Source organism: Pelodiscus sinensis, chromosome 2, assembly GCF_052426305.1.
Source record: "Pelodiscus sinensis isolate ZL-2025 chromosome 2, ASM5242630v1, whole genome shotgun sequence".
Classification (NCBI taxonomy): Eukaryota; Metazoa; Chordata; order Testudines; family Trionychidae; genus Pelodiscus; species Pelodiscus sinensis.
The window spans coordinates 66252450-66264840 of NC_143053.1; the positions used below are offsets into that span (position 1 = coordinate 66252450).

General features: G+C 43.5%; 1 protein-coding gene across 4 annotated transcripts in view; it reads left to right on the forward strand.

Annotated features, from left to right (window-relative positions):
• The first annotated feature begins 582 nt into the window (after positions 1–582).
• LOC102446292 (kinesin-like protein KIF20A) overlaps positions 583–12391 on the forward strand; it is a 37229-nt gene continuing 25420 nt past the window's right edge. Inside the window, exons 1-9 of one of the 4 annotated variants that reach the window (XM_075920670.2) lie at positions 583–734; positions 1751–1894; positions 3040–3114; positions 4626–4745; positions 5727–5865; positions 5949–6133; positions 11280–11382; positions 12003–12194; positions 12279–12390. In XM_075920670.2, coding sequence (XP_075776785.2) covers positions 696–734; positions 1751–1894; positions 3040–3114; positions 4626–4745; positions 5727–5865; positions 5949–6133; positions 11280–11382; positions 12003–12194; positions 12279–12390 — 1109 coding nt within the window. In that variant the 5' untranslated portion in view covers positions 583–695. Of the gene's footprint in view, positions 767–803; positions 1590–1750; positions 1895–3039; positions 3115–4625; positions 4746–5726; positions 5866–5948; positions 6134–11279; positions 11383–12002; positions 12195–12278; position 12391 lie in introns of those variants that run through there. The other 3 variants (XM_075920672.2, XM_075920669.2, XM_075920671.2) reach the window with 3 other exon arrangements.

Here is a 12391-nt window from a genome sequence, read left to right on the forward strand (position 1 = left end):
TGAATCTTTTTCTTAGCAAAACTGCCAGTTTAACCAGACTCAAAGCAATGGCTGGGAACCTCTAGGCCAGTGATCCCCAACTTGGGGTCCGTGGACCGGTGGTGCTGTAAGGGGTCAGTGCAGAGCCTTCCAGGCTGTATCGTTTCCCGAGGCTGGGGAAGCAGAGCTGGGTTGAGGCCAGCTGTTCTTCAACCCGCGTTAATGAGCCAGTGGGCTGAGGGTCGCCGCTGGATAAGCAGTGCGGGCTGAGGGACGTGCATGTTGCGGGCGCAGCTATATTGTTGGGGGTGAGGGCGTAAAATTGTAGTAGGGGCATGGCCTCGAGCAGGTTGGGCGCCACCGCTCTAGGGTGCCAACCCCACCTTCCCCTCAGAGAAACTGCGCTGCCCCTGGTGCGCAGCTCCCCTCCAGCCCCGCTCTGCCCGGGGGTCGCTTCGCAGCAGCCCTGGGGCCCCCTCAGTGAAGTTCCAGCGGCTGCGCGCCCTGGTGGGAGAGCGGGGGCTGCTGCAGCCACGTGAAAGGGGCAGCGGAGAGGCCTGGCCCAACGGAAAGGGCCGTGACCTAACGCCCCGCTCACGTACACACGCAGCTCGGGCCGGCAGGACTGTGTCAACTCCCCGCCCTGCAAACAGGGACCGGTAGGGGAGCCGCGCCCGGGCGCACTAGAAAAGGCGACTGGCCGGGCGCGGGCGGTTATGGGAGGAGCTAGAGCGCGAGGCGGGAGCGCCTGCGAGGTGCGCGCGACGCTCTAGCGGCCTCTCTCCAGGTGGCGCGCGAGAGGGCTTGGGACCGCCCCTCCCCTCCCCCCCATGCTGAGCCGGGGGAGCGCTGGCTGCGGCGCCGGGCTCGGGACGGGCGGCCGTCGGTGCCTGCGGGTTTTCCGCTCTGAGTCCCCAGCCGGCGGCCCCGCCGCTCTCCCTCGCCTGCCTCCAGCCTGGGATGGGGCCGCTCCCGCCTCTCATCCAGTCCGGGCGCCTGGTTGCTTTCCCCGGGCAGTTCCCGGCCCGGCCGCGGAGCCGCTGCGCCCTGGGGGAAGAGGCTGCCTCGGCTCCTCCTCCGTGAGCAGGAGCGAGAAGGGGGCGCCAAAGAGACTGGCGCCAAACGGTTACCTTGCACCACTGTCTCCTGCTGCGTCATTGGGAGCCCTGCACGGGGGGGCAGAGTGGAGTCCACGCTGCGCTGAGCTTGTTAGCGTGCCAGTCACAGCATGTGGGAAATACCTTTTGACAGCTGAAAGGGAATGATAGAAGCGCTGTCCCCTTCAGATGTACCGCCTTACAACAGGGCAGTACCCATGTCCAATGTTCCCGCCAATCTTTTCCCGTCCATGTGCAGAATAATTTTTTTAAGCATGCACGTGTGAATGTGCACCAGTAGAGACAAAAACACCTAGCTGTGGGTGCTTTGCTAATTAGTTGGGCGGGGCTTGACTTTCTCGTGACTGACAACACAAGTGCAGGGCTTACAGCGAAGGCTGCCCCTGTTTCTGAGGTGGTACTGTAGACAGAAAGGTTTGGATTTCCTGCAGACTCTTTTCATGCTAAATGTAGTTTTAGAAATGTCTTAAACTGCAGAGCATTTTTCAAAGGGTAAATAACTAAATGTTTCTTGGAGGCTGTGTGTTTAGACCTTCCTCCTCCCCCTTCCCTTCATGAGGTTACTTTAAAACCATACTTGTTTTTTGCATACTCTTCACCATTTGTATGTGAGAGCATATGTGTTTGTTTCTTATTCCTCTCCATGCAAACAGGATAAGAAGATGGCCGATAAGGGAAACTATAAGTCCTCAGCAATAGGTGGTGTGTTGGAATCCACCTGTTATGTGCACTCAATGGGTAAAACTTCACCTATGGAGATGTCAGTCTTATCTAATGCTGATGAACAGCAACAGGAGGTGGGATGTATTTGTAATGTTTCTTCTAATGATGCCTTTGCATTTAAGTAGCAAAAACTAAATATCAAGTTTGTCTTTGTATTGTGAACACTCTCCCTTTTTCTGAAAGTTTCTTTTCCTTTTATTTAGAAACAGATCATGTCCTTCAGTGAATTAACATTTTAGTGGGTATAATGTCTGTCTTAAGCATTGGAGGAAATAAAAGATTACAGGGTAGTGCAGAAGTACACGTGGAAGTTTGCATATCATCCATCAGGTGTATTCTCAGTTCAAACTAATTTTCTTATTATCTCACTTTCACCATGGGCACCAAAGAGTTGTAAACTTGCACTTGGCCTGCAAGCTTTTTGACTTTATGCAATACAGCTATAGCAATTCTGGCCTGGCATGTTGTTTCTGCTGTTCATGCTGTCCTCTACTGCTTCAGTATCTTTAGTCAGCACACTATCTGGTCTGAAGAGTAGTGGTAATGAAAGGTGCTAAATGGACAGCTAGCTCAGTGGTTTGGAGACTCTAGAATACCTCTTCTGCTTTAATAGCTGAGTGGAAAGGGAAGGATAAGCAGGATCCCTCTGTCTAATAGATAACAGTGGGTAGACCCAGTTGGATTGTTTTCTTCTTAGTAGCTAGAATGGGAGAGAACAGCACGGAGGTAGACTTTCTCCATGACTGTTTCTGAAGGATTGGGCAAAAGTTTGTGAGTTGGTAATAGTCAAGGTGTTTTTTGTTTACTGAGCCCCTCTAGCATGCCTTGCAATATTAAACTAGAGTACAAATCTGCTGTTCATGCAAACAATACAGCTCTAGATATAGTGCACAGAGCGACCAGAAGGTGGAAGCAGTGCAGTTTAAAAAAAATTAAATATATAATAATGTTGATAGATTAATGTTGGGCTGACTGTGTGGAATAAAGAATTTGAATGAAAAGTGGTGGAGTGTTTAGCATAGTAGGAGTTTTAGTTCTTGGCATAAGGGACAACTTGGAGAAGACATGAAGATTAGTGGAAGGGTAGTAAAAGTGTCACAGTAATGTGGGTGGCATGAGATATAGCGGTAGGGGCGAGAAAAACATCAGAGAGAAACAAACTGGAATCCTGAGTCTTTTTGGCCAGTTGACTTAACTGTATATATTTTTAAATGTGCAGATATATCAACCTTTGAGAGTCTACTTGAGAGTCAGACCCTTCTCTAAGGCAGAGCTTGAAAGCAAAGAATCTCAGGTTGGTGGTTGTCCATAAATGACTTATTTTTGCCCTCTATGGAAAACACTTGCCTTTCATCTCAATAGAAAAGCTTTTGTAATTTTAGAGTTTAAAGTCTGTAACAGTAGATGTACTTTACTGCACCATTAAAGTTAAGAATGCTTCAAAAACAATTCTGTCTTCTAGAAAAGTGCTACTTAGCAGTCTTTATTTTCACTGATTTCTGCAGTGCACCTTGAGTGAATGAACAAGATCAGAACAGCGTATCAAATTTTGTACAGTAAACCGCTCTTTTTTCAGTTACAGTAACATGTGATAGGTAATTTAAAGACCAAACACAAAGAAAATAAATATTTGCAGTGGAGCAGTAAGTTACTTAGGTTATAGGAAAACCATGCACAAGGTAGTATTGCATGGCTTATGTGTTGTGGAAGGTAATTGCTTCTGCCACATCATTCGCAAGGTCATGTGCTCTTAAGCAGGGTGAAATTCTCTGTACATTTTTTTTTTTTGACAAGTTGCAGCTTGGGGTTGACTGGAATAGTTTTAGACCCCAAAAAAGCATAGTAGGAGTTTTGCTTTAAATTCATATGGCTATGTAAGCCTTCTTCCCCTTTTGTACCAGTTAGGACACTTAACTGTGGGGTGGGATATCCGTGTTGAAGTTCTTGCTCCAATGAATACTGAATTATTTTACACAAAGTGGAATTGCCTCAACAGGAGAGACTAAGAGACAAACTAGAACATTCAGTAGTCTGCTGCTTAGGGCCCTCAACGGAGAGATTGACTTTAAATCCCTGGTCCAGATTAGGGATTTAAATTTGGGATTCCCACATACTAGCTATGTGATGCAACGAGTAGGTTATTGAGTATTTAGGCACTACCTTTCCCTCCTATGAATCCAGCCCTTTGTTTAATCTTTAAACTGGGTTAGGAGGAACAAAACACTAATTCAGTCTGAATTAAAATGTTTATTGACTTTAAATTTGCAAAAAAAAATTCAATTAGGATTGAGCCTAATCTGCCAATGAATTGAAAAATAAGTAACTTGCCCAGCTCTAACTACCAGTTATCAAATGGATTTTGTTATAGTGTTCTAATGATTTAACTTCTGCCTCTTAAATAAGAGCTAGGGCAAGTTCCCTTTCCTAGGTTACAAATAACACCATAAGCATTCACATTGAAACTCTTCAAATGCAGTTTACATTCTACGGTTTATGCAGTTTACAGTTGGTCCAGAAACAAAATATGGAGGAAAATAGTCAGTTTTCTAATCCTTGTTTTCAGGTTCCTTGCATGAATATGGTACTGCAAAGCTTGGGATGCAAACTCTACAGGTGTTTGGAATGTGTGTTGCAAATAGGAGTGGGTGGAGGGATCCTGGCAACATTTTTAATTCTCTTGGGTGTTGTAAAAGCTTACCTTTTACAAAGCCCATATTTTGGTCCAAATCTGACAATGCACCTATTAAATATGTTAAACGTTTTGAAAAGCTATTTTAAAAGAAAGAACTTGTTTCTTTCCTTTAGGACTGTGTAATTATTGAAAATTCAGAAACAGTAACCCTACAGGCACCCAAAGAATCCTTTACCGTTAAAAACAGTGAAAAGGGGATTGGACAGTCTGTACACCAATTTACTTTCACTAAGGTAGGCTAACCTTCATGTAGTTATCTTTAGAAGGAAAGCAATGGTACCTTTTAGGAAATCATAGTTGTAGCTTGCTCTTCCATTTTTAGTGACAGTGAAAGTATTTCTGTTGCATAATTAGTTGACTATGACTTTTCAGATGTGAATTACTTGTGGTGTCTAACTTCATTTGAAATAAAACACAATGTGTAGGACTCATGTTCACTGTTAAAGTACAGCCCTTTAGACACATTGATGCAAGTGTCAGTTAGTTGAGAGAAGGACACTTATGCAGTAATCCTGTTGCTTTCTTTGATTTAATGACATTTTCTAAAGCTTCTTGCAGGCAGTTTTTTAAAGAACAATATAGCACAAGGAAGTAGTGTGACCAAACAAAATTTTGTGCTTTATTGTCCCTCCAGATTACAAATGGATATACAGGTATTGTGGGAACGTGTTACTTTTCTTTAAGCCAGTTTTAAATATATCTTTCAATCAAGAGTATGGAAGCTTATAGCTTATCCCATTTGAATCTGAAGCCTATGTTTTCTGTTCTTGAGACATGAATACAAAATCTAGTAAAGACTATAGGAGCTTCTGTTCTCTCAATGTCAAGAGATAGTGGCTTTATGTTAAATAGCTTCATATTTAAGACTTGATCTTTCATGGAGTAGTTTTTGAATTGTAGATTCACATTTCTGCATGGTTCCCTCCTATTCTGCAATACAAGCTCAGATAATTCTTGGTTTTTGCCAGTTGCAAGTCTGCATTTATCTCAGTAGATGGAATTAAACATCTCTGACTGTGGAGCCACAACAGAAACTTGTGATCGGTTTATAGGAGATACAGAAAATGAAGCTGATGCTATTCAATTTTCTTTGTACAATTAACTTACCTTATTATCCAACTGTGAACGGTATATACAAGTTCTTTGTACCATGTAGTAATCCATTTTTCAGCAGCTCCAGACATTGGAAAACTATTATTCTTTTTTTTGTTTAGGTCTTTGGTCCAGAAACTACGCAAAGTGACTTTTTTGAAGGCACAATGAAAGATATAGTAAAATCATACATTGATGGAGCAAATGGACTGGTGTTTACCTATGGGGTTACTAATTCAGGCAAAACATTCACTATTCAAGGTACCCAAAGCAACTTTCATAAAATCCAATGAACACTTTTTGTGAGATTAATTAGTATAATACACTAATTTTTTTCTTCACAGGTTCTCCTAAAGATTGTGGAATTTTGCCTCGTTCTCTTGATATGATCTTTCACCACATAAGAGGAAGGCAATACCTGAAAATGAACTTTAAACCATATTTAAGCAATGATGTAAAGAAGCTAGATGAGACACAGGTTAAACAAGAGGAAACTATAAAAGCTGCTGTTCTTGCTTCTTTGAAAGAGGTCAGTAACCAAATACGTGTTACCTTAGGTAACATCTAAATCTTCTTCCCCTTTATTTATAAAAAAAAAAAAAAGCTGCTGCTTAATACTTTTACGAGGATCTGCTTCTGTAGTGAATTCCATTGTCAGATTTGTGCAGGATCTGTAATGTTGATTTAAGATATGGAGTCTTTGAAAAATAACAAGAGGCCATTCATGCATCATAGATTTAAACTTTTTAATGCAAACTTTGTGGGAACTCAGTCTGCTGCAGGCATGGGAAACAAGTGAAAAATATAACTGTTTGAAACCTGCTAATGTTATGCTGTTGAGGGTCCAGTTATATAATTGTTCCCAAGATAATATCAGTAGAACCTTGATCATCTCCTTCTCAGCTGAGTTTGAGTGTAATATACCTTGAGTAAAAAGAAGCATACAGATTTGGTCTCTGTTCTCAAAACGTATGTGAAGTTGAAACCAGGCAACCAAAACAGTTCAGTTCCAGAATGACTGATTAAGGCTTTGTGCAAGGAATAGAAATGAAATTTCACTGGGGGCTGTAGGCTCCTAAGTGAGTGCATTTTGAAATTTTCATCCTATGCACCTTTTCTCATACTTATTATGAATATGATCAGTCTGACAAAACCAAAATATGCACTAATAGTCTTAAAATGGAAGTATGTATTATGGACAGCTCAGTGTGTCTTATGTCAAATATACCTGGATGGTTATGAGATTAGTGAGGTGGTTTAGTGGCCTATCTTCCCTCCCAACTGTGCTTTCTATTGCCTAAATACAGGCAGTCCCCGAGTTACACGGATCCGACTTATGTCGGATCCGCAGTTACGAACGGGGTTTGCTCCGCGTCTCCCTGGTCTGCTGGAGACCAGCAGACCAGGGAGACAGGGAGCAAAGCCTCTGAGGACGCTGGCAGCGGGACAGCCGCGGCACGTCGGGGCTGTCCCGCTGCCCGCGTGCTCCGCGGCTTTGCTCCGCGTCTCCCTGGTCTGCTGGAAACCAGCAGACCAGGGAGACGCGGAGCAAAGCCGCGGAGGACCTGGGCGGCGGGACCACGGTGTGTCTCTGTCCACCGCCTGTGTCTTCCTGGTCTGCTGGGGGGGGCGGGGTGCAACTAGTACAACCCCCCCCCCCCAGCAGACCAGGCTTTTCTCTGGATGCCTGTGGTAGAGCAGCTGGGGCGCTGCCGGTTGGTCCCGCAGCGCCGCTCTGGGCGCTACTGGACCAACCCGGCAGCACCCCAGCTGCTCTGCCCGAGGCGTCCCCAAGTCAGCCGCTGCTGAAACTGACCAGCGCTGACTACAGGAAGCCCGAGGCAGAGTTGCTCTGCCTCGGGCTTCCTGTAGTCAGCTGCTGATCAGTTTCAGCAGCGGCTGAATCTGGACTCCAGTTCTGACTTACATACAGATTCAACTTAAGATAGGGTAGGTTTGTTCTTGTACGTAACCCGGGGACTGCCTGTAGTCATGACTACTTTTGAAGTAGTCCAGTTTACTATGAGACACGTATCTCCTTAATAAATGAGAGCAGAAATTATTCTAGCAACTCATTCAAGCTCACTCATATTTGTTAAGAATGCTGCTGCAAAAATCATTCTTCCAGCCCATTGCTTTTCTTTATCTTTCCTCTTTATATCCTCAAATGTAAGTAGCTGTCTTTACTTTCAAGACCCTTGGTGGCCTATCACTTGCTATCAAGATGTTGACTCTTGCTTCTAACCCATGCCAGACAAGATTGCCCACCTGTTTAAATTTTCAAAGTTGCACTTTTGTGCTTTCTTCCATGCTGACCCTCATGGTTAGGAGGAGTGCCTCGTAAACCATCTGCAACTCGGTTATCCTAAAAGTTCCTCCTTTAATTTTTTTTCAAGAAAAGAAGATTTAACTGCAGTTAGGCCACTGGTATCACTTCCTGTCTGACAACCATTATTGTTTTACTGATTCTTTGTGCTCTCCCTCTAGGTGTTGATTCTGTGGGTGCTCCAGGGTTAGTGTCCTTATATGTGGAGAAGTGGAGGAAAGGTTGGTGCTGCGCAACTACAAGTTGCCAGCTCTCTCCCTCCCAGCACCTCCCCCCCCCCCCACTTGCTTTGTATCTGCTGTTCTGCAGCATGCAGGAGGCCCTCATGAGCAGGAGGAGGAATAAGGGTGGAGTTGCCTTAGAGGAGGTACTGGGGATGGGAAAAGGTTGGTCAGGCATGGGGGCTTGGAGGAAGAGGCTGAGTGGGAGTCAACACTCCCTCTCCTCCCTGCACATTAGAAAGTGAGTATTTCTAGCTTCCTGATTTGTCTGTATCCATCTGTGGTCTCTTGTCTTATACTTAGTCCCTTCCCTAAAGATCTTGTGACAGTGGTGGTCAACCTCTGGCCCGTGGGGTCCTTAGGACATTTTGTTTACTGTTGCTCAGGGTTGCTAGATTGTGCTGACTTCCATCCACATAGTTTTTTTCCTACCGGTATTGCCAAAGTGAAACACATTCCTTGAAAGTAGGAATAAGAAATCCTCCGGAAAAGGGCTTATTTTCCGGAGAATCACGTCCAGACTGACGCTTTTCTCTGGCTTTTCCGGCTTGGGGATAAAAGCGGCAGCCATGTAAATGCAAATACCGCGGGGGATATTTAAATCCCCTGCGGATTTGCAATTCCGAAGTGTCTAATCTGCATCCCTTTTCCGGAAAAGGGGTGCAGTGTAGACACAGCCATGTAAAGCAAGGGCAAATTGATTGGATGCAATCAGCATGCACCTCATTTCATGTTGCATGCAGAGAGAACACACTGCTCTCACATTTAAAGGGTTGCTATGGTTCAGTCTGCACACCCCGCACATTCTAGGTACACAAACACAGTTAGCAGAGCTACCCTAACCTGAGAGACCATCTTGGTTACAACAATCTTGCGGCCCACTCACTAGCTTAGGTTGACCATCGCTGTCTTACACTATACCTTACTCCAGCCTGAATTCTTCTTGTAAGGCTTTTGCTGAATTTAGCAAAAACTGAAGCTTACAAAAGAATTAGGAAGGAAGACCAGTTATTGTTACAATGTCAAAATTCCATAGTCGAGAGCTCATACATGCACTTACTACAGTTCTTGAGGATCTTTTTTTGAATAGCAGATAATTGGTTAAACTGTGTCTGTCTTTTATTTTAGTGCAGAAGAATTGCTAAGGCTTAATTCTTTTGTTGCTATAGAATTTTAGTACAGTAAACTTCCGATAATCTGGCAACTTTAGGACCCAGGGGGTGCCGGATTATCTCATTTGCCAGACTATCGGAAGGGGGGGGCTATGAGGGGTCTGGAGTGGGGTGGGAGGGATGCCACCCCAGACCCTTCATAACCCCCCCCTTCTGATAGTCCGGCTCTGCCCCAGGCGTCCCTGATTCAGCCACTGCTGGTCAGTTTCAGCAGTGGCTGAATTGGGACGCCTGCAGCAGAGCAGCTCGAGTGCTGCCGGGTTGGTCCGGTAGCGCCGACGCTTGGTGCGGCGAGACCAACCTGGCAGCACCCCAGCTGCTCTTGGGGACGCCTGGGGCAGAGCAGCTGAGGTGCTGCCGGGTTGGTCCCGCAGCATTGCTCTTCGGTGCTACTAGACCAACCTGGGAGCCCCCCAGCTGCTGATACTGATCAGTGGCTGACTCCAGGAAGCCTGAGGCAGAGCTGCTCTGTCTCAGGCTTCCTGGAGTCAGCCGCTGATCAGTAGGTCCGGAGGGGCAGCGCTACGGGACCTACCGGCAGCACTCCAGCTGCTCTGCCCTGGCTTCCCCAATTCAGCCGCTGGTCAGCTTTAGCAGCGGCTGAATCGGGGAAGCTGGGGGCAGAGCAGCTCCAATGGTCCGGCTGCCCGGAGCACTTCCAGGTTCCTGATGGTGCCGGACGATCAGAAGTGCCGGACCATCAGATGCCGGACCAATGGAGTTTTACTGTAGTGTGCTCTAGAAAGATTGTTCTTCATGATGAGAATATTATATTGCAAACAAATATGTGGAGGACAGAGGAAAATAAATGCTTGGATATACTACTTTAGTAAAATTTGAACAATGTTTGGGACTTTAATGACACCAGAGTCAGCTTTTTGTTTTATGAAATCAAATTCTGGATGTAGCCAGATGAAATTTGCAGTAATTTTGATATTTAGGTGTGAAGGACCACTTTCTTTATATTGATCAAGTTCCAGTAACTTATCAAGGCACTTCTCTTGTACATATAGTTTAAGGCCAGAAGGGACTACTAGATTATATAATCTGTTATCTATGAAGCGTTTTTTTCTGACTTGCTTGAATTCCTTGTAGTTGACATTTCTGAGCGCCCTGTACCATCCAGTATCTCTAGCTACTCTTAATAATAGAGTATTGCTTCACTATGTTTACAGTCTTCTACTTAAGTTCCTTTCAGCTAGATTATCTAGAGAATCTAACCATTTTTAAACAAGTGGACATCTTCCTTTCTTTTTTCAAGTAAATTTTTTAATTTTGCTTACTGGTTTTTCTTTCAAAAGAGTTCACTGTTTATGTTGTGTTAGATTAAACACCGACTTTCTCAGTCGTGACTAACTATACTATCCATATGAGAAATCAGATTCTGACATTCTTTTCTGTTGCTTGCTCCTGAATGGGTAGAGAGAGCTGTCCATTCCCTTCTATGTAAAATATTCACTGAAGAACAATGGCTGAAGCAGGGCCAAAATATTGGGAGGAGGAGGAAAAGGCCTGGAGCTCCATTCAGGATGCCAAAGATCAAATTGTTGGCATGGGGGTGGGCAGATGGGAGATGGACATAACATTTAAGAAAAGAGGATGTGGCAATCTGATGCTAGTTTACTGTTGCTGCTTTTGCAAATGTAAAACCTTTAGTGAAAACAGTGGCTGCCAGCAGGTGGCCAAGAAATGACTACTTTGAATATAAATTTTAGGCCTAACTCAAGAATTCTGTGTGGTGGTTTTGTTCTTTTTTGTTCATGACAACAGTTTTTCCCTTAGTTACAAGAATTATTTGTCTTTGTGATTTTGTTTTGTTGCTTATAATTAACTTTTTTCCCCTCAAAAATTAGTGTTGGAGGTGAAGACAAGCTCAGTGTAACATTGTCACTGTTGCACTCGTTTTTCAAATATGTTATGTTGGTAACATGCCTTTAAAAACTTTATTTTATCAAGGAAGAGGCGTCCAAATCTCCAGTTCAGAACGCTTCATTGTGCATCTTGGAATCTGAGTCTTCTTGCAGCTATTCTTTAACAAGTCTGCCTTCTGAGCCACTAGGTAAAATATACTTGAATTCTTTTAGTAAAAATGAATTCGGTGTCTGCTGGAGTTGTTTTAAGAATGGAGGGAATGGAAGCAGAATATTTCATAATTGGTAGCTCATGGAAAACTTTAAAGTCTAAGATAAAGATTAACATTTTGAAAATGGATTAAAACGTAAAGAAAAATAAATAAGACATTTTTAAAATTCTCTAATAGCTTTTCCACCTTTAAATGGTGGTTTAGTTTGCTAGTCAAAAAAAGGTTTGATCAGGACTTGTGGTTAGAGATATAAAGTTAGCGGTTGCATAAAAGGAGAAAATAGGAAAACATAAATCATTTGCAAGTGTTTTTGAGTTGCAGATATTTGATGGGAAATGTTAAAACATGAGAAATATGAGACCAATCTGTCAAGTGTGCTCATGTGTTCATTAGGTATATTCAAAAAATTTGAGAGGTTATTAAAAATCTAAATTTTGTGCACAAACTGCAGAGTCCCTATTACGCAATTTTGAATTTCAGAGGCTTCTTAACAATTTCAGACTTGCCAATAAGGTGCTTGAACAATCTCTCTTTTTATTTTATTTTATTTTTGTGTGTGTGTGTGGTTTTTTTTTTTTTTTTTTTATGGTTAACAGTGGAGGACTCTGTTTTACTGGACGCTGATGGGATTAAGCATCAGAGAATGCAGTTTTCGGTGTGGGTTTCCTTCTGTGAAATTTATAATGAGTATGTGTTTGACCTTCTGGATGTATTTGCTATGTCAAAAAATCAAAAACGCAAAATTCTAAGAATCTGTGAGGATCCAGGGGGAAGCTCTTGTATAAAAGGTAATAACATTACTGTTGTGATGTTATTTGTCTTGTATAAATGTTAGTAACTTGATGTGTTTGTAAACAAGTCTCTTTCTACAGATTTAAAGTGGATCAACATTCAGAGCACTGAAGAGGCTTGCAAAATATTAAAAACAGGAAACAAGAACCGAAGCTTGGCTTGCACTAGAATGAACCAACACTCAAGCAGAAGG